The 23,053-nt window shown below is 36.1% G+C and overlaps 1 protein-coding gene across 1 annotated transcript in view; it reads right to left on the bottom strand.

The window, feature by feature from the left end:
- Positions 1-23,053, bottom strand: part of KCNH7 (potassium voltage-gated channel subfamily H member 7) — a 243,728-nt gene that overhangs the window by 93,528 nt on the left and 127,147 nt on the right. Inside the window, exon 3 of the mRNA XM_065670557.1 lies at positions 4,862-5,021. Within this exon, the coding sequence (XP_065526629.1) occupies positions 4,862-5,021 (160 nt within the window). The remainder of the gene's footprint in view (positions 1-4,861; positions 5,022-23,053) is intronic.

The following is a 23,053-nucleotide window of genomic DNA, read 5'->3' as shown; positions in this document are numbered from 1 at the left end:
CAGGAAGGAGTTCTCTTTTTGTCTTGCTAGACATATTTATGTGTTATTTCAGTTGGCGTTAAACATTTTATACAACTTTGGCAAACTATTAGATTCATGAAAATTTATGAACAACAATTTTGGGTATAATTTTTTATCATCATAGTGACAATCAAGCAAATGTTAGTATCTTATCAGATGTGGCAGAGAACAGTCCATAAGAACTGCTACAATATGAGTAAAATCCATTTTTAGGGCTTATGTAGGTTAAAGCTTTTGATTTAAACACTTTAATATGCTAAACAAAAATCATTCCACTTGAAAAACCAGTATTTCTCTCTTTAAGCATTTCACAGATGAGGTGAGGTAAAGTTATTAAGTGTTTTCATCTTTGAGTACAGAAGTTAATTTCTGGAATTACAAAACATTTACATAATCTGAGAAAAGGCAGTGTAAAAAGTTAACTTATTAGAAAAACTTAAGACTGAATAGAATTCTCTTATCTGGAAATTAGACAAAATTTAGAAAGAGTGATTGGATGATGAATGGACACCTGTAGCAGAAATTTCTTTCTATAAATCTCACTTTAACTGCACATTGTACAAACACATCCTCATTGGAGAAGATGATGTTATCTAGCCATGGAGTAAGTGCTTACAGAAGACATTTCCTCATCTCTGAATATAAAGATGGACGAGGCATAATATTAAATAGATTTAGTTAGAAGTTTAAATGAAAAGATACTACAAATGTCTGGGGATCTTTTTCCCCCAAAAAGAGTCATATTTGAACAAATGCTTCCTTTGTTTTACTAGTAAAATGGCATACATTAAAAATTAGAATTGTGGCAAATCACAAAAGCAGTGAAACAGAAAAGAGTGAAAAATCAGTTGGCTGTGACTTAGTAGTTCTTTACAGATTTGGTGCATGCTAGGATTTTCCAAAATTTAGCTATTTAATTATAGTCAAACTAGTCAGACTGCCATAGAGAACTGATGATAAATTCTTTCAGGGAAGAATAAATGGAACAAAAGGAGCAACTGAAAGGATTTTTACACGGCTATTATGAAGCCGGTATCTTCACTTTTCACATTACTGCCTATTCAGCTTTTTGGTGTGTGTAAGATAGGAGCTCTTAAGCACCAGACTAGAAAGAACTGTATTTATACTCAAATGTGGTCATTAAACTCCTGGCAGTGTACTGTTGGTTTTTTTTTTAATAACCTATTATTATCATAATCTGCCAAGTCCAATGCAGAATCAAAACCTAGCTGTGTTAGCCATCATAATGGCACATAAAAAGAAGGCAGTCTTCCTGTCCTAAAGAGCTTACAAGCACTGTTTAAAGATCTGTCAGTATTCAGCTGGTAACTTTTTAATTTTCTGCCTATCCAGAACTAAATGTAGTCTCTGAGCATAACTTAGCAAATTTCAGTTGCCTTCTGTAGGTCTTTAATTTCTTCAGAGGGCCCTCAGACTTTTTACAGTTTGGAATCCCTCTTGTCTGCTTAGAATGCTATGTACAGCATGAAATGCTTCTTTTCTTACACTGTGTTAGATTTCAGTCATGAGGAACACTGTGGTAAGCAATCTTATTCAAAACTGTTTGCTACAGCTAGGAGTACAGCTGTTTTTAAAAAAAAGGAAAGTTTTTTCAAAGTTACACTTGATAAATTTGATGTCAGGTCTTAATAAATCAATTAGAGGAAGAATGACACAATGGAAGTGTTATCTTATTTTCTAGGGTCAGGGAAATAACTGTAATCTTTTTGTTTCAGATTCACTTTTTGGTCTTCTCCCCTGCAACCTGACTCAGACATTTTTATTTGCTCTCATGTTGAAAACACTCTTTAATATGAGAAAACTCCATCTGAGGAGCTCTGGAAGAAATTTCTCTTGATCTGTGTACTTTGGGGTAGTAGACGGTAATGCAATCTGAAATCTTTTGTCTTTTGTCATTAGCTATTTCTTGGTTGTTTATCAGAGATGTATTGCATTTGCTATATGGCTGGTTCTCCCTATTTTTATCCATTAAATTGGTGCTGGATTTGAAGGCATTTTGTTTCTTTGCTTCTCCCCGACTTCTCCCATGAACCAGTCCCCATCACTGTCCATTTTGTGTGTGATCCAATGAAAAAAGATCACCTGCTTTACCTGCTGACGTATGTTCCACATAAAGTAAGATGAAGAAAAACTAACTTCCTCCTAGATGATCTGCTATTTGCCTTGTGGTGAAAGCATGATTTAAAAAACATGGTTTTGCTGGTAAACAATATGCCTTTTTTGTTACTTCTGTTGCTTATTGGTCTCTCTCTGGCTTTTCTAAATTTCAAGGCTTTTGTTTGTTTGTTTGGTTGGTTGGGTTGTTTTTGTAATTCAAATCTACCATTGGACTGTGTGCAATATCTTGCAGTTATTTCTGCATTTTTGCACAGGTTGTCCTCTTTCTTGAGAATTCTCTCTGCCAAGAAGAATTCTGGGGTTTGCAGCATATTTTGTATCACCATTCTTCCCATCCTGCCCACACGACAGTCTGCTCTGAAGCCATAAGCAACTAGGTAGGAGTAAGAGCAGCCATTTGCCTGCTCTAGTTTCTGCCAGTTTCTGGCATCTGGCTGTACCCACTAGGAGGAAAATGGTTCAAGTCACCTCTTTTTGCCTCCTTTTGCACCTTGATCCTTCTCTATTATGCACTGAGCTTCGAGCCCCAGCTATTCATTTTTCAAGAACTCTCAGCAAGGAAATCCTCTGTCTATGTCAGGCGTAAATACTGTAAACCAAGAGAGGATGCTCTAAGTGCTTTTTTTTTGCAGATGTCCTCTCTAGTGGCTTTTCACTTTAAAATATGGCAAGCGACAACACTTGAAAATGTACAGTGATGTTTCACATATAGCAGCTCTTTTTCAGGACACAAAGCTCTTCTCCCCCCATTTGATATTTTACCTTCTACTTTGTCAATAATAAAATAAACAATATTAAGCACGGAACAGTTGAACAATTTATATTTTTTTTTTAAACTAGGAAGTAAAATGTTCAAAATTCACAAAATCATGGCATCCTGAAATAGAGTATGAGTGGGGTTTATTTGATATATATTTTATAAATTTCTTTTCTGATACAATTTTATTATTTTTCTGATAATCCTTAGTGGAATTTTTTCCAATAATTTTACTAGAAAAATAAAAATGTTTTCTTTATATCTCAAGAAAAATAAAAAATACTGCTGTATTGGTTATTAAAAAAACACAATAAAAAAAAACCCAAACAAACCAACACCCCCACCCCCACCCCCCCGCAAAACAGAATAAGAAAATGAAGCATAAAAGCACGAGATTTTCAATACATATTGTAAAGAATATTTGCAAAGGCTCTTTGAAATCATGTGATATTTGGTGAACAATAATTATATGCAGACTGCTAGTTTCCAGTAATGGGAATTTTCTTTTCCACAGTTTTGTATTGACTGCCATTGTAGGGTTATACAGACATAAGTGGAAGGACTTTGGCCCATCTGGAGTGATTCAGTCAGAACTCTCTCTCCATGCTTAATGAAAACAATATTTTTTAGTATGCCAATTAGTCATAGAAATAAATTGCAACTTTTTAAAAATGTGAATGATGGGGGGACTTTATATATTTTTTTCAAAAGTCACAGAGCTTTGAGTGAGGTCCTGTGCATTTTGTCCAGAAGATATAGTGCAGAATATCCAGATTATGAACAATGGCAAAGACTGCTTTCATCAGAAGGAACCTGGTAGTGGTGTTATATGCACAGCTACAGGCTTCCTCCTTATAGTCTTCTCAACATAACTAGCAGGAAAAATAATATAGCATGTCATCACTTCAGGTAGCACAGCGCTTACATTGGGAAAATTCTCCCCTTGCTTCTTGCAGTGAAGATCATACTGGTCTTTGTCTCCTATCTAGGGAAAGCTAAGTGTTGATATAACAATCAGCAAGTTAGGTTTCAGGTCCCTTTATCGTACTAACATTAAAGATTATTACATTGTGAAAAGGCATTTTCCAACTGATGCTGAGCCAGCCAGGGGAGAGTGTTAATGCTCACCATAAGAGCATTCTGTGCTTTACTAAGAGCTTGTACAAATGGGGGTATGTCCTGGGAAATCTTGTAGTGGTTAGCAATTACGTGAGTGCAGATGCAAAGCAGAAGGAACATGTGCTGTTTCTGCGCAAAGTGAAGGTCAGGAAAAGAGCACACATTCTGCAGATAGTGTGACAGAAAGCTGCACAGTGTATCTGTGTAAGAAGTCAACTTTGTTTTGTCCAGAGTTTTCTGATTTTGACAATACTTAATGTTCCATAGTAGAACTGAAACAAAAGACTTTTCTGTATAACCGAAAACCCCCACATCCTTCAAGCCAATTTAAATACTTCAATTTGGTAAAATCAGAATGTTTAATTATGTTTTAACTTGGTTTTCCACATGATTTATATTTTCTAGTCTTATTTTATCACACACTCCACCAACTATTTTTAATCAGAAAGGAAGATAGAAATATTCAATTCTGAATAAGCTAAGGTGAAATATTTGGCCAGTATCATAATGATTTTTTTTTTTTTAAATTTCCATTCATAATAATTTTTGTCAAGGGTAATGTATTTCTGTGAAATGTTTTAATGATTTTACATTTCCTAGTAGTACTCACAAGATCTGTGCTGTTAGCTCTACCAAAGATTTGATAGATTATCTTGCCAACATTACATCAGGTTTACTATATTTAACTGATTATTGTTTTGAATTCTATCTTAAATGAATCAGGCAATGTGAACTGCATAATTTCTCTGGTATCATTATTGCCTAGGTTAATTACTGTCCCAGCTAAGAGTAGAGGTAAGCAGAGAACTGAGAACTTTTAAAAACTTACGATTTACAAGTTTGGATGGCAATATTGGCTTGCACTTCTCAGGAGATACTACATTCTCTTCATCTGTAACATACTCAAAGTTAATAATAAACATCATTGCTACTCCCTCTTGATTTTTCACTGGAATTATGTGGGTGTTGCAAATGAAGGTAGATCCTGCAAATGGAGAAAAAAAAAAAACCGTAAATGAAAGAAAACGTCACTATTTTTTTTCACTCCAGTAATTCCATTTACACCAACAGATAGTGAATAATATTTCTTTACATTTATTAATTGAACATGACACAGACTATTAATTTAAACAGAAATATTTTTATAGAAAGAAATATATCTGGTGATAATTTATTAGATTATTAGCTCTTCTAAAAGATTTCTCCTTTAAAATGTCAATTTTATTTTTTGTTTTTTATTCACTGGGATTATCTAGATAGATAGACACATTTGTGATCTGAGACATTTAGCACCAAAAGTAGCAATGCAAACACTGTTCCAAACACAACACTAGTGAAGAAAGCAGAACCCCATTCTTCTAAATGTCACACATTCTTCAAGCTTTTTATTCTATTACAACAGGATGAATCATGCATTAAATATTTATGGGTGTAAATATATCACTATCCTTATTTTAACTCTCAAAGCTATTCTCTTTCAGGGGCTGTATAATGTTGTTTAGGTTTTTGTTAAAAGCTGTATTTCTTACCTGATCCTGTGGGCTTTTATATTCTCTCACAAAAGACTTCTACACTGTGGTAACAATTTTCAATAATCTCCAGAAGTATTTGACTTAACTGCTATACACAATTTGAAGTATGTATTTAAAGGTACCCTAATTTTCATATATATGGAGCATACCCAACTTACACTGAAATGAACAAAAAGTGTAATTTCTCAACACCTCTGTACTCAGGGTGTTCTTGTTCAAATGCATAATTAGAGATTTAAAAAAATTCTTTGTGTTAATTCTTCCAGTATAACTCTTAAGAAGTTTAATTTGACAGAGTCATTAGTTTTGATTTAATTCCTTTATTAACCTAACAGAATGTAGTGGTTCCAAAAATAATGTGAATGCTGTAAGCAATACAATAATGTGCTAAAAGCTTCATGCAAACATAACTGTGAGATACTGTATTTCCATGATAACTAGGGACTGGTTTAATGCACATCATCTGCAATTTATCCGTTCAAATGCAGTAATCACTGAAACTTGACAGGCTGTGCAATTTGACAAAAACAGATCCTGATCTGGGTTACACAAGAATATTTTTTTTCTCTTTTTTTCTTTTCTTTTTTTTTCCTGTTGAGGGGAGAGATAGTAAAGATTTATATCATTATAACCAAGATCGGATTCTGGCTCCTCATATTTAATACAGTGCTTGCTATAATGTAGTATATATGCCACTTTGAGCTATGTATAAAATTGACATGCTAGCCTTTCAAGTTTTGCAGCTGTACCTTCAATCCATTTAATAAAACAGTTAAGCTGTGGCACTTGCCACAGTTGCCATGGTTACAAGCTCAATGACTTTAGTAAACAGAAAATAAGCAATTTAAGACTGTTCCATTAGAGCTAAAAATAGAAGTGCTGCAGGCCAAGCATTGCAACATAGACTGCTTAAACAGAGGGTCTGAAAAGAATTTAGAAATATTTGTTGTTTTAGCTAACTTACAAAAATACATTTTGAGTTTAAACAGTCAAAATTATATTTATTGATTTGTTTGGAAGGAAATACTATTTTATGATATAGGCTATGTTTTGAAATGCAGATTTATAGGTTGAGGAGATAACCCTCAAACACAAAGGACTGGAAGTGGAGCTACACTGAGGCACACCTTGCTTTGAAGAACATTGGACTCCAGCAGATCAAATATTTATTTGTTTTTGCATATGAGGATGACAAGGGCTTCGTTAAAAACTTTCCTGCTTTTTTTCAGCTTTGGAAATGTTTCCCACAGTGCTAAGTAATGACACTATCTCCCGTTTATGTAGAACATTCCGCCCTCAAGTATTTACAAACCTCTTTTGTACTGGAGCTACGGATTCACATCTCTGGGGAGATGCAGAAGCTGTTTGTCAGTCTACAGCTTAAGAACAGGGCAAAAAGAGCACAGGGTTAAAAATTTAAGCCGGATATAGAAATATTTTGGGAACAAAAAATGGGGAAGATTCATATCTGGTATAATTCACCAGAGTTCCTTTGGAGACCAATTACACCAGCATGCTAATGAACGAGTCCAGTCTAGTTCGTTAATCTGAAATTTTTCCAAGACATCTAGACTTTTTAAGAGGCATAGAATATTTACTTTGTGTGAATTACTGGAATTGGAATTCCACAAGTAACCAAATATATGCCTGTTGTAGTCACTGTTGGTGTTTGTCTTCAGTATAGAAACTGTTATCTGCTATCCATTTATCTGTATCTATCTATCTCTATAGACATGGGAATAAAGAAACACAAAATACAAAATAATAAGGAAGATCTTAGGCTGACTGAAAAATAAGATTTGGATGCAAAGAAAGAATACTAGCAAATTCAAAAGATAAGCTCAGAGTTGTAGTTGATGGCAATAAAGAAATATTAAGAAGTAGGTGGTTTATAAATAATCTTATCTGGTATTTACACTCTGGCATTCCACTGGTCTTCACTGCACACAGAATATTTTCCCTGTTCTGTCTCTACGCTGAGTATTGCAAGAGTAAGAAATGCTTCTGATGAGCAATGAAAATTGTAATGATGTTTCTGTAATTTGCATTTCTCATGTAATGGAACAGGGCAAGTAGATGATATAAACAGAATAAGTATGCCTTCATAATCAATAGATTCAATATCCAGGAATATATCTGGATTTTCTAAAGACTGCCATTGAGAAGTAATATTGAAATACACCTGTTGTGCTCTCTTGTTATCATCATTGGAAATGATAAAGAGAAAAGCTGGATATTTTCTTGTCAGCTTGAATTCCGTGGTTATAAGAGATTGTTTCCTTTTGTCTCTGGCATTTTAAAGCCTACTATTTCATCTAGTTAAATAAGTGGCAAAGCATCCATATGTGAAGAAAAGATTCTGGCCCCCTAAATGCTGTGCAGTCATGATGTATGATTCTATAGCTAGGAATGCAACAGTGTGATTTTCACAAGACCAGACAGTCTGGTGTGAAACAAATAACCACCAAAATGCATCCATAAGTGTCAATAAATATTTAAGAAATAGATTCAAGATATGTTAGTGTTATATAAGGATATATTGCACCATTTTGCAATTCTGGTGAAGGAAAGCCTATTTAAATATCTGTCTGCATAGTGTTTAAAGTTGACTTGCTTCATGAAACCAGTACAAAGTAGGCACATCAAACCAATCAATCTGGTTCATTCTGGTTCTATTCACCTTTCCAGTGATTTTTTATAGAAGATTTTAGGAAAGATTTTTATTAGGCTGTATCTTCTAGATACAACTTTAGTCATTTATTTGAATTGTAATAGCTTCCTTTATAAGCAATTTGGAGAGGGCAATACAATTAATACAACAGTAAAGGCATTCCAAATTAAAGATCCTCCATTCCTGTATAAAAAATTCTGACAAGAAAACTTTGAGAAATGACACATCCCAAGCAACTATTTTGATTCAGCTTTCCTGGGAACAAAATTTTCACAGGCCATTACATATGCCAAGCTCAAAGGATCTCTGAAAATGAGACAGTGTGGCATTTAGGCAATTGTCCTAATTCTGCAGAAGACCCATGTTTCACACAATAGAGAACCTTAAAAATCCACCATGTTTCTACAGGATGGCTCTGCAGCCCTGTTGCCCTGAATGAGTCTGACACTTACCATCTGCATTTCACAATTAAAAGATTCAGACTTCCCTACCTTAGTCCAAATTTAAGGACTGCCTTCACTGGGACTGAGACTGGTTCCAACATATTTTGGAGCCAATCTTGGCTCCCTGCACCAAAGCATTTATGAATTCTCAGCTGCTTTTTGTTACCAGAGCTGCTGTGGACAACTGACTAAGGCTATATAAAGATGATGAGTATGTCCTCTGTGTGCATATATAAATTTCTGGACAGGTTGACTTTATGCTAGAGTTTTCTAGGATTATGATGATTTTTTACTGCTGCAACCTACAAATAGAACAGTGTAGGTATCTTTACAATCCATAGGCACTTTTGCTTGTATAAGATTTGAGGGTGAGAAGGAAAAAACCAAAACAGAACAAAAAGAAGAGCCAACAACAGCTTGCCTACTAGAACAAGACCAAAGACAGTTAAAAATTAGAGGCAGAGGTGCTGTACCTGTTTCCAGAGCCAAGCAATCCTGTTCTGTCTAAATTCAGATCTGAATGAGACACTTCTGCAATATGACAACTTTATGATAATACAGGGGCAAGAGAAGGAAGCTGGGTGTTCTTTGCACTTTTATTAAACAATCAGCATGTTTGTTCTGGAAATAATTACCCTCCACTTCCCCCAGTATAATTCACATTTTGCCATCAAAATGAATGCTCAAAATCCCTTCTCTCAGAGGCATAGACTTAGAACATATTAATCACAAACACAGAGCTTATACCTTACATTTTAAATTAAAATCTTAAACTATTAATTATATTAGAAATGCAACTAAATACATTTCATATTAAATTGTGTACTAAGCTTAGTATTCCATCAGCATTTTACTGAAACGGAGCACAGAGAAGTCTGCATAGTTCACATTTTTTTAGTAATGCAAAATATATATTGTTTTCATAGATTATTTTTTTATTAGTTACTCTGACATTATTATAGTCTGATCCGTTATATTAAGTAGAAACTTAACATTACTCTGTTAAGAAAGAGCTGACTTCCATAAATACAAAGAACATCATGTAATAAAATGTAACCAATGAAATTTTCTTACTATCTTGTGTTCATATTTACAACTTTATTTGTCCTTTCATCACAGCACAGCTCAAGGGGATTTCCCAATGTTAATAAGAAGCTCTTTGGGGAAAGCAAAGAGAGATAATGTGAGGGAGGATTAATGTAGAACGTCAGAAGACCTTCTCTGACTTTGCCCATTCTTCATGGAGTCTTTGTCTTTGGGATGAAAAGCGAAGGCATGGCTTTCTACTAACTCCTTAACTCCCCAAATTCAATATTTCTCCCTAATGGACAAAAAAGGCATCTCTCTGTACTACTTCCAGACTGGGGCAGGTCTCAGAAAGTTGGTTACTCTGTTTATTCAGGTCCAGGGCAATTCTTGCCCAGGAAGAAAGTAAAGGGAATTTAATGGAATTCAAAGTATGATCTGGTCTTGAGAAAAGAAAGACTGTCCTGCTTGTCAGACATTCAGGAAGGCTGAGGCTCTGGGCTTTGTCCACCATGCTTAGTATGGCAAATACAAGTAGTAACAAGCCCCTTATGAGCATATGAAATGCTGATAACTCAAAATCTTGTTTCCTGGTCAAATCGCTGTTTCTAATCTATTTTGTTACCAAATGCCAGCAGATAAAGGACATAGACATGCTCCTCATATGGACCTATGTAGTAGTGTCACAGGGACTGTGTGGTAGATGAATTTGGTAGAAAGCAAGATGGGAAGTGGGATACAAAATCTTGTGAAATAAGGCTCTGTCCAGCACACTGCTAAGACTTTTGTGTTCTTGATATGCCCTAAAGAAAAGCAGAATACCCTTACTTGAAGCAGCTTCATGTGTGATCTTCTGAAATTGTGACCTTATTCCCTGTTGCTCCAAATCTACTTTCAGCCAAACTTTAAGAAACGGAAGCAAGCCAAAACTTTTTGTCTACATGTTGTCAAGATTCTGGTAACAAACAGGTTAAAAACTTGTTTTAGCAGGCAAGTGCTCTCATCAAGCTGTGAATGGTGCAGAAGAATGAGACCTGAAAAAAACTAGTTGTAATTTACTAATGAGACCAGTAAAAGCAAAGCATATTGTACCCTTGAAGGGTTATAAACAAAGAAAAGGAAATTAGAAGAAAAGCAGTAACCAGTGAATATTTTATCTGCCTTGTGGATTTCTGTGACTTATCACTGAAGAAAGTCGTTTTATGCTTAAAATGCAGAAGCATATTTACCTCTGGTTTGAGGTCCACTCTAAGCAAACAGGGTACTTAGTTGAGCTTTTGTTGACATTTAGGAACAGTTGCATTGGGGATGTGTATTGAATATTCAAGCGAAAGCCAGTTTGTCAAATATTGAGGGATGATGTATATCATGATGTGGGGATTCAACATGACTAATCAAGGGCTGAAAATCTATGCGTTTGTGTTTCTGTTCAAGCACAAGCCAGGAACAATGCAGCATGTCAGAAGGAATCTTGTTTACAGTGGACTTACTGGAATGGTTCACTTTCTTTCTCAAATCATACTAAGAACTCTATTCCTGTAGTGTTAGGTTGAGAATAGTCATGCAAAAATCCTGCAGAATTTCACATGATGTTGAAGGGCTCCAAATGCCTTTGCAAGACCATTTCTGTATCAATTAAAACTATCTACTAACAGATTTTCACAACTTAGCTTGCCTGTTTATATAATAAAAATGAGTGAAAGAGTGACTGAATCTGCCCTGAGAAAATTTCCCAGCCCTTAGTGATGTAGAATCAGATCATTGGTGACAGATACCACCTAGCTACTTGCTCAATTCAGTAACAACCATACGAAAGAAATATCAGACAAATATTTTTGTCTGGTTTTATCTACAGCTGTTTGTATCTTTGCAATCAACGTCATTTATTCAGATCTGCGGAGATATCTGACCTGTAAAAACCCTATTCTCTCGTGAGACCTCACTTGGAGCATTGTGTGCAGTTCTAGTGTCCTCGACATAAAAAGGACATGGAGCTGTTGGAACAAGTCCGGAGGGCCACAAGGATGATCAGGGGACTGGAGCACCGCCCGTATGAAGATAGGCTGAGAAAGTTGGGGCTGTTCAGCCTGGAGAAGAGAAGGCTGCGTGGAGACTTCATAGCAGCCTTCCAGTATCTAAAGGGGGCCTATAAGGATGTTGGGGAGGGACTCTTCATTACGGACTGTAGTGATAGGAGAAGGGGTAACAGGTTAAAACTTAAACAGGGGAAGTTTAGATTGGATCTAAGGATGAAGTTCTTTACTATAAGGGTGGTGAGGCACTGGAATGGGTTGCCCAAGGAAGTTGTAAATGCTCCATCTCTGGCGATGTGCAAGTCCAGGTTGGATAGAGCCTTGTGTGAGATGGTTTAGCGTGAGGTGTCCCTGCCCATGGCAGGAGGGTTGGAACTAGATGATCTTGAGGTCCTTTCCAACCCTAACTAGTCTATGATTTGCTGATGCTATTCAAATTTTGTCAGAACTTTGGCTCTAAATGAAATAATTATCCTTGGATGTTCCTTTCCTCCGCATTCCCCATTTGTTATGTAGCTGCACACACGGACAGGTTGACTTCATACTAGAGTTCTTTTCCTCATCTCTAAACATTGTAATTTAATACCTTACAATACTTACATCAGTCTTATAAATCATATCTTAGTATCAGCAACAATTTTAGTGACAGAACGAATATCTATTTGAAATGGAGGGTGGAGTGAAATGTCAAAGGGAACAGGTCCCATTAATCACTGTAAGCTCCCTAATAAATATCAGTCAAATATATTCTTGTCTCTACCCATCCCCCTTAAAGATAGCTATTCAATTGAAAAGGGATATAATACATTTCAACCTGCCATCTATTTTTAGTTGTTCTCTGCAATGAATCTTTTAAAAGAGACAGTCATACTGATACATGTTCAGTGTGTTTAATGGGAAGCTTGTGAATTCCCCGTTCTTGCCACACAAGGTGCTCATTTTCAGTCAGATGGAATTGGAAAATGGTGACATAAAGACACAGCTCAGAAGACATAGGAAAAACATAAAAAGAATTGTACAATGTTCTGTATGGCTACTAGACATGTTTTAAAAATGTGTGACATCTACTAATACAATTGTGAAACTAGGATCAAAAGTTTCTAGAAAAAGTGTTTTTTCTACATTGCAGTTATTCCTGTGATCCTGTGAGTCGAAATTAATATTTTGAAATGTTCATTTCACTGAATATATATATATAAAATAATTTTCAAGATTAGCAGTGAATAGAAAATTCATTGTTCAGCTGCATGATATACTTGAGCTGAGGACATATTAACATAACAGCTTTTTGTTAAGTACTAAAATGCAGATATATTTGACTAGTTTATGTCTGTTAACAAAGGAGAAATCAGAATGTAATGCCATACACTACAGAACATCTCAATATTTGACAATAGACAATAAAAAACTACTGATGTCCAATGTCATTGGACAATGATCAGTACCACCTGAGAAAGATCAGTTATGAAATATCAGATGCTTCTCTGAAGTTGAAGAGGTAGGTCAAAACAAATCAAATAACAGCCTAAGTAATAATAATGAAGCACTGCGAAAATGAGTTTGTTATAGTATGTTTCCAGTTGTATCAACAGACCTTTACATATTAGTTTAAGTAACTTTAATTTATTTTTCAGTTTGTGTCAAGACAGAAAATTTTTAATTAGGAAAGGTCATAGCAGTAGTGTTTACATTAATTCGGTGGAATTACGTGTAATTAGAATAGTTTTGAAAACAACTGGATTTCATTGTGAAAATGCTTTGACTTTTTTCATTAAGCTTATTTATAGTGTAGCATCAGCAAATAACAGATGTGTAGCTCAAGGTGAGAAACAATGGCAAGAAACATTCTTGCACATTTTTTTAACAGGAAAATAAAGTACAGAGCTTTGGTGTCTATTTACAAAAAGTATGTGATGATTTCAGTTAAAGTTAATTATACCTTAAAGATAAATCTTTACAAAAAACAACTAGCTGACAAATAACGGTTCTACCTACTTATATTTCAGCTAGCTGGCTAAGAGCATGCATTTAACCATATGTGCTATAAAATTGAAGGTGTCTTTTTTCTTTACTTTTTCCTTTTTCTTTCTCTCTTTTTTTTTCTTTCCCCTGCCCCCCCCCCCCCCCCCCCCCGCGGTATTCTTTTCTGAACCCTCATTAGAAGCTATGCACCTCTGGGCGTTAAACTGAGAAGTGTCTTACTATGTTCATGAGAAGAGGGATCTCAGGTTTGTTGAAGATTGTCCATCTTGCAGAAAAAGTTCAGATTAAGATGGTTTTGTGGAAGTAACCTCAATTATTTCTCCAAATTAAACTACATAAACTATTGTAAGAACTAACTGAATAACTTTACAAAGCAGAATGGAAGGGGAAAAAAAAGGAGGGGAAAAAAAAAAAGCCAGAACTCCATTTCAGTAATTTGTTTCATTTGTCCAAGGTATTAGTCCAGTATATACTATGAAGGAAAAGAATGATCCAGATTCTGTTCTCATTCAAACTGTGTCATTTTAAGGAAAGTAAGTTCTTTTGGTGATACAGTTTTTAATAGATATCAAAAAGAAGAAGGCATTAAATGACCATACAGTATGAAGGGTGATATAGAAAAACAGATCAACAGCAAGTCCCCTGAGGCAAAAGAGAAATGCTGTCATTGCTGCAAACTTTCACAAGTGCAATGTGCATCCTGCTCCATTGGCCAAGTGGAAAGAGTACCATTTTCTAAATATCGATTCTTTTCTCATGGAAATCACACCCTTGAAACTCATAGAAACATAATCTTTCCGATGGTTTATGAAAAAATTGATCACGAGCACTTAGAAATGCACAAAACCCAAATTTGTAGGAAAAAAAATTAACTAATCATATACAATGTGAGGTGTAAAGTCATAATGTGTTCATTATAGTACTTAATTGTAATCTAGCAAAGTGTATGTGAAGGGAGAGAACAGACAGAAAATGAGAGATTCTTGTTGCATGCAATAGCTTTTATTAACAAAAATGGTGATCTGAAGCCCTCATCAATCAGAAAGCCAATCCTGAAAGCTGATGGGACTAGTCAAGCTACTGGGATCGTAAAACAAGTGGATGAAACCTCCCAGGACAAACAAAGTAGTTAAAAGAGACATGGCATTCTGGAGTTCTTGATAACACAAAATTGTTGGATTTTGAATGCATATTAACAAGTGCGGTGGGAGGTCTATGTGCTGGAGTTTTGTCAAACTCACTGGTAAAAGATAATTCTTTGAAAAAGAAAAAGTTATCTCATGGAAAGTTTCCATGCCCAACATGATGTATTTTTAATTTAAGATATCATTAGAATTGATAAATATTAATAACTTCCTGGACTAGAAGTTCATGACAGCCTTAGGAGTGATTTTCATGACTGACCTAGGGGTGATTTTTGTGACCTAATTGCAGCCAGTGTAGAAAAGCAAAGCACATTCCCCAGCAGTAAAATGGTGATTCTTCTAAATGGATAATTTTCTGTGGTTGAGAAAAATGGAACTGGAAATAATTGGGAGGAGAAATCAGACAAATATATGAATGAAAAATCTGAATTCTTGAAACGTTGGGTAATGAAAAAAGTAATGATTCAAAGATGCTGGAAATCTTAGCTGCAAGTCCATCTGCACTGAATGCAAGAGTAAAGGTAACAAATAGGAATTAACAGGCCTATAGTGAATGGAGAAAGGAGAAAGTAAATACACATCTGTGGAAAGGGAGAGATGTGAAATACAGGAAGTTAACAGAAGAATGTGACAACACCAGGGCGAGAGCAAGCAGAGAAGTAGGTATGTAACTACATTAAGCAAAAAATAATTCCAACGATATTGAATCCATAAAAATCCCAATAACGAAAGTTCTAGTAAAATTGTTAATAAGTATGTGATAATGATTATGCAACAACCAGACAGAACCTTTAAGAAATATTTCTAAAATGTGGTAAGTCTTTGCTAGATCTAAAGTATCAGTAGACTGAGAAAAATTGTAACCAAAGGTCTCAGCCTACAACTCATCAGTCTACAGCTCTGATGTAACCTCTGAACAAATCTTGCTGGGCAAAGTCCCGGAAGGTTGGAACAAAGCTAATATTGTGCAAGCATTCATAAAAGGGATAACAGTGGTTGAAATGACTGTATGGCAGTGAGTCTGATATCAGTTCTAAGCAAAAGAATGAAATTTATAATGTTAGATTAATAAAGAATACCTGACAGGAATATATTTAATGTCACTCAGTAAACATTATTAATGGAAAAGAAATCTGATTTGATTATTATCTTCTTTGTATAAAAACCAACCAAGTATCCATTATAGACACATGCTTTTGCGAGGTATTCTACTGATTGTTATACAATATTCTAGTAAAGTAATAGCACTGTATTTATGAAAAGCTCATTACACAGTTTACAAACCAAGAGCTTCCAAAATGTCATTAATGGAGGATCACAATTCAATTCCAGATGCTAGGGTAAGTCCACAGAAATGACCAGAATAGCATTAATTTGTTTTGAAAAGGTCTGGAGAAAAGATAAAATAACTCCTATGTATGGATGCTTCAAAAGCTTGTGAATGGCTAATGACATGGTAATGAGTCAAAATAGAAGAATTTGGATTCTTTTGTAAGTGGGAAACTAAATGAAAAAAAAAAAAGCATTCTGAAATGGTAAATTTTATCATACAGTTGTAGAACCAGGGCACATAGGCTGAAACTAAAATAATGGTAGCTGTATCTTGGAATACTGTCTCTGTTTCACAAATCATTACCACAAAAGAAATTATAAGGTAATATGTAAGAATGGCAAGCAAAGCCTCCATAAATAGGTAGAATAAGAAGTCAGCCTTTCCCTATGGATGTATAGCACTGCTGAGACTAAAACTGAATTACTGCATGCATTTTCTGGCACCTGAATTCTTAAAGGACATTGGAAAATTGGAGAAGGCACAAAAAAAGAGCAAAGGAATAGCATTCTTCATAAAACTCCTTTGGTGTGAATCTGAAAGATGTCAGTCTTTGTTATTTAGTGAAAAGTAGTTTGAGAAGTGACTTGCACAGCAATCAGTAACTTCATGGAAAGTGCTGAATACGAAGGAGCTGTTGAGTCTAGTAGAAAAAACGTAAATGTCTAGAAGCTGAAAGCAGATAATTCAAGCTGTATCCTCTGGAACGAACCATCAGAGGAAGCAGTAGTTCTCCCTTTCTTTATGTTTTTAGATCAAGACAAAACCTATGTATGATTCATCTTCATAAAGTTCTAATGTTTCTTCTGTGTATCTCATGTCAATTGAAAGAGGAATTCAATGCTTCCTGGTCCAACTTTGCTGTGAATACACAGTGCTCCATAAACTGAGATGCTGCCTCTTTCCTGTATTTGGGAATAAAATTTCATATGCTATAGGGATGCTGGGGAGGGACTCTTCGTCAGGGACTGTAGTGACAGGACAAGGGGTAACGGGTTAAAACTTAAACAGGGGAAGTTTAAATTGGATATAAGGAGGAAATTCTTTCCTGTTAGGGTGGTGAGACACTGGAATCGGTTGCCCAGGGAGGTTGTGAGTGCTCCATCCCTGGCGGTGTTTAAGGCCAGGTTGGATGAAGCCTTGTGTGGGATGGTTTAGTGTGAGGTGTCCCTGTCCATGGCAGGGGGGTTGGAACTAGATGATCTTGAGGTCCTTTCCAACCCTAACTATTCTATGATTCTATGCTTAGTCAGTAGGTAAAATTCCAAACAGCTCTTTCAGGATCTAGTCAAATTTCGATGTTCTGACCTTGGCAAGAAGTGGGATCACATGTGGCAGCACACTTTGGCCAATCTTTGGGTTATGGTGCTGTAGCAGTGAATTAAATTCACAAAGTGTGACTCCTAATGTCTTTCTCTGATGGACATAGCATCAGATGGCTGTGGGATGCACATGCCTCTTTTTCACTCAGATGCATCAGAACTGCTTGCTCAGTACTCTCCAGGGCAATGTGTGTGGAGTTGTTGTGCCTCTGTTCACATTCTCTCCTCATCAGGAAAAGTCAGTGGTTCCCAACTCTGACCCTCCCAGTAATGATTGCTGGAGGATGCATTCTGCTGTCTGGGCTGCATTTGCTGTTCAAATAGTTGTTTGCTGTCTCCATTAGGGGAAAGGCACAGGCCAGATGGTGACGCAGGGTGAAAGCACTGCCAATGCAAAATCATTAACTACATCTCCCCCCAAATAACACATTTATTTGTCAGAATGAAATCTCCCTTGTGAGTTAAAACTTTACCTCATCATAATTCTGCTCTTTTTAGCTACCAACAACTTCACCAGGTTAAATAAGAGCAAAATTGTTAACAGACATGGCAGTGGAATTTATTATTTATTTTTGAAAGTAAATCCAGCTTGACATCCCCTTAACCTTCACAGAAAGCTCATGTTCTTAGGTTGGAATCATGCCCTTAGTACCCATACTTCACGGCTTCACATGATGTCCTGACTGCCCATATGTATGTCCATCTGTCAGGCTGGCATGGTGCCCTCCCACAAGTTATTGGACTCTTTCTCTAGGACATGGCTGAGGACTGAATGCTTACTTAATACTTTATGTGACTTCTTGTCTGTGTGGATGTATGCATGTGTGTTCTGTAACCCCCCTTTTTACAATGGATGGGATGGAAAATATTTGCCTGATTACTTCAGGCAAAACAGTCTAAGTGCAATCAAGAACATCTTTAGGGTGTTGTTTGGTTTTGGTTTTGTTGGATTTTTTTCCTAGAAAAACAGTAATTCCATGGAGTGAGTTGGATTTTCTAAGCTGAATATCTAAATCTAAAGAGTTTAATAGCAAAACATTGCTTTTTGTTAGGACGAAGTGAAAATTCTAAAAACCAGAAAAATAGGGTCAGTAATGAATAATATTAATGAGAGAGACCATTGACAGACCCCAGGATTAAGTTTTCATGTGCTAGATGCTAAATAGAAGAGGATTGGAAATGTATCTTTCCTAGAGGGATGGGTTTTTGGTAGTCTTCCCATAGTGTTTCAGCTGCTTTACCATGATTTTATTTTTCCAGCTTGTTTCTTCAAGTTGAACACAATTGTTGACTAAATAGCTGAATAAAATTGTGCTTGTCTTATCAACTGCTTCTGTGTGGCATCTAGTTCAGAGCATACATCCAAGCTTAATCCACTTCATCAAAATGGGTGAGTCCAAAGTCTTGTCACTACAGACCCTACAGCTACTGACTCAGGCTCTCCCACATGAGATGCTCTGCCGGCTGCTTTTCCTTCCTGTCACTTATGCATGCTTCCTCAGAGCCCCTATTAGGCTGTAGATCCCTTAGCATCTCTTGGCAAACATTACTGTACAGTATACAGACACACTCTTGGCTTCTGACTTACTCCTTGGGGACAACACAGGAAAGTAAGAAACACAGATGTAATAGAGGAATTTTTAACACAAAATCACTTCAAAACCAAAAGTTTTGCAAATGGATAAAATTGTTCCCTGTCCTGGGTTGAGCAGCAGCGGTCATTTTTCTCCTTCTTAGGGGCTGGTGCAGTGCTGTGTTTTGATCTTTTGGCCTTGGAACAGTGGTGATAACGCCGATGTTTTCAGTTGCTGCTCGAATGTTTGGTCTGGCCAAGGACTTTCTGAGCCTCATGCTCTGCCAGGGAGGAGGGGAGGCCGGGAGGAAGCAGAGACAGGACACCTGACCCAAACTGACCAAAGAGGTATTCCATACCACAGCACATCATGCCCAGGATGTAACTTGGAGTTACCCCGGAAGGGCTGGTGGGACTGCAGGGTTGGACGAGGTATCGGTCAGTGCTCGGCTGGGGGGAGTGGGGCGAGTTATCAGTCAGCTGGTGCTGAGGTGTTGTATTCTTTCCTCTTGTTATTTCCTTTAGCATTATTATTAGTGGTGGTAACAGCAGTGATCTGTGTTATACCTTAGTTACTAAACTGTTCTTATCTCAACCTGTGGGAGTTGCATTCTTTTTGATTCTCCTCTCCGTCCCTCCAGTAGCAGGGGGAGGGCAAGAAGGGGGGGGAGTGAGTGGACGAGGTTTGTGGTTGGGTTTAAACCACGACATTCCCGAAATATGTTTTCTAATGTTTTCTGGAAGATGAAAATTTGGTTGCTGTCTAAAGAAAGACTGCTCTGACTCACAGATTCCTTTGGGAGGCTCTGGCACACTCACCCCACCTGTGAACATTTTTGTAAATCTGTTTCTAATGCATTACAGTAACATGTTTGAGCCATAACCTGCTTCAGGAATGGTACAAAATAGAATTTATTATAAAAAAAAATATAGTGTTCACATCCACAGTCCACTCTGTCAAAATGTGTCTTCCATGTGCTGATTCTTAAGACAACTTTCATAATTTATTTAGTTATCTATATGGGAAATAAAGTCTGCTTATAATTTTGCTCATTTGTATGGGCTGAATTGCAACGAAATCCTGGCTAATAGTCAAGAATAAAACGGGCTGATGCTAAGTCATCATGTATCCAGTCTTAAAAATATCCTTTAGCAGAACCCTGTCAAATATAAGTCAGAAAACATTTTGCTCATATAGTCTATTTGCTGAATTCAGTCCTTCTTGATTTTGAAGTTTAATAACTTGAGGCATTGATTATCTTTTAACTTGCTAAACTGATGACCCTCAGCAACTGAGTAACATACATCTTACTAGTATCGTAGAATCATAGAATGGGTTGGGTTGTAAGGGATCTTAAAAATCATGTAGTTTCAACCCCCCTTCCACGTGTAGGTCACCTTCCACTAGACCAGGTTGCTCAAAGCCCCATCCAGCCTGGCCTTGAACACTGCCAAGGAGCAGGCATCCATGACTTCTCTGGCAACCTGTTCCCGTGTCTCAAACCCTCTCTTTCTAATGCCTAATCTAAATGTAGCCTCTTTAAGTTTAAAGGCATTATCCCTTGTCATATCACTACATGCCCTTGTAAAAAAACTCTCTCCAGCTTTCTTGTATCCCCATTTAGGTAATGGAAGGCTGCTATCAGGTCTCCTTGGAGCCTCCTCTTCTTCAGGGTTAACAATCCCAACTCTCTCATCTATCTTCATAGGAGAGGTGCCCCAGCCTTCTGATCATCAATGGTCAAAATAGTCTGACACCTTTTAATGTAAAACTACTGTATACAGCTGAATTGTTCAGTCTGAATTTTTATATTGATTATTTTCTTCCAAAGCTTCAACTTTATAGGAATTTTGCAACTTCAGGTCTTATGAGTTATCTTCTTTTACAGGTTACAGATTCATCTTAGGGAAACTGGTCCGAAAGGCAATAGTTAAATGCCCTATATGGTTTCTTGAATAATTCATTCCTGATATGCAGAACTGAGTAGTTGAAAAAAATGAAGAATAGTAAAACAAGGATGAGAAACATGAATGGAGAAAATTACATTCAAAACTGTAACTTCATCATAATGTTAAAGTTTGTTACATGGGAAAATGAATGTTCAGACCTAAACCCCCATTTTTATTTTCTTAAATGTCCGAGATGATATTATTTTTGTGAAAGATTTATGATTCATACAGATTTTATGTGCTGATTTGCTGAGTCACCTTTACTTCAGGGAATTAAAATGTGTAAATGTAATTCTATTTATGTAATTTCTGACAATACCATAATTTTTAAAAGTCTATTTAAAGATAATAATTTTAATATACACAATATGCACTTTTATGTAGAGTGCAATCACTACAGTCCACTGAAAGCTCATCTTTTTCTAATTGTAGTGGATAAATCTGTGGTAATCTCCTTTGCAAGTATGGCATAGAACATGTTATAAATACCACAAGAAGGGCAAAATTTACTGTGCCATAAAGGTCAAAATGATAAAACCTATAAAGAGTATAATGAAGCCCATTGGCTGGGATTCAACTAGACAATTAAGTAGATGATAATTTTTAGCTTGTGACAAGTCCCACTGACTTAAGTGTCGTGCTGAATATTGTCAGTAATGTGTAATTTGTGTATTTATACTGCTTAAACATTACAGTTAAAATCTTATTCTTTGTGGAGATCTGAAATGACAGTAGAACTCACATATTTACTAAGCCCCTTGTGTGTAAGAGGAATTAACTAAATCTTGAAAAATATATTTAGGAAAAAAATCCATTTGTACAAATATGTAATTTGACATCAAGTCTGAACTCCTGCCTTGGCTTTTTTCTACTTTTTAAAATCTTCTTCTTAGGAGTTTTCTCCTCATATTTCACTTCTGCTTACATTAGGCATTGATTCTGAGAGAGGAAGCAAAAGGTAGCTGCAGCCCTCTAACTTTTTGTTGCAGCACCACAGCCCTGTGAAGCACACCTCCTGAGTGAGCATCATGACTATCTCACCCTGAACATCATTGTGTCTTGTCGATCAGCAGAATACCTGTATTCCAGTTTACAGCTCTATGTGCTTACACTGATCACTTTGCTTATGTTTACAGGACATTCCATACATCCCTATAAACTTGGGCATAAGGCTCTTTTAACTCAGAAGCAAATCAAGCTTTGTGCCCCTGGGCAAAGAGACATCAAATGAACTCTACTTCTATCCATGAGGTAGAAAATTTAATTCAGTTCGAGGTCTTTTGAAATTAATTTCAGTATCCAAAGGATGAGCTTTATCTTTCCTCACTAACACAGATCTTGGATGAGTTCCTCTTGATCTGTGAAAATGTGAGAGAGGATTTCCTACCCATGCTGTGCATTTTAGAAATCAATTTCACAATTGCTTTGTATCTCAATTTTGAGACTCCAAATTGTGCTAACGACTGGTTGAAAAACTGTTACAGAAACGCTTTCCTGTGAGAGTTTTGACTAATTTAGATTTTTTTTTTTTTTAAGTTATCTGGGGAGAAATTTTGACTTTTTCTTGGAAAAAGAACTAAATGAAAGTAAGAAGTATAAAGTTTTTTTTTGTGAAAGTTTTATCTTTCAAATGGGAAGTACTAAACTGCTACAGTGCCAGGTGTAAGTTGTAGTTCACTTATAGTATACCCTCCTTGTTTTGCTGGCTTATTTGGCCATGCTATGTCTCCCATGATATCTTATAAATGAGTAATTTTTAAAATAGGCAAATTGCTGTAGAAATGTTACAAAGAAAACCCAAACCAACTAAACTTCGAACAGAAAACTAAAATAATCTCTCATCTACATTGATTCAATGTAAATCTAAAGATTTGTTTTAATTTCTTCTAAATTGGAAAATACTGTTTTGTTATTTCTTTATTAACAAATTTTGTCATTAATCTTCTCCCCTCCAGAAAGCTCTAAATTAGATTATTTTAGATTTAATACATTTTGGAGTTGCACTGTGC

Source organism: Lathamus discolor, chromosome 3 (assembly GCF_037157495.1).
Source record: "Lathamus discolor isolate bLatDis1 chromosome 3, bLatDis1.hap1, whole genome shotgun sequence".
In the NCBI taxonomy this organism is placed as follows: domain Eukaryota; kingdom Metazoa; phylum Chordata; class Aves; order Psittaciformes; family Psittacidae; genus Lathamus; species Lathamus discolor.
Note: the sequence above shows the minus strand (reverse complement) of the source record. Positions and strands in the feature narration are given on the sequence as shown.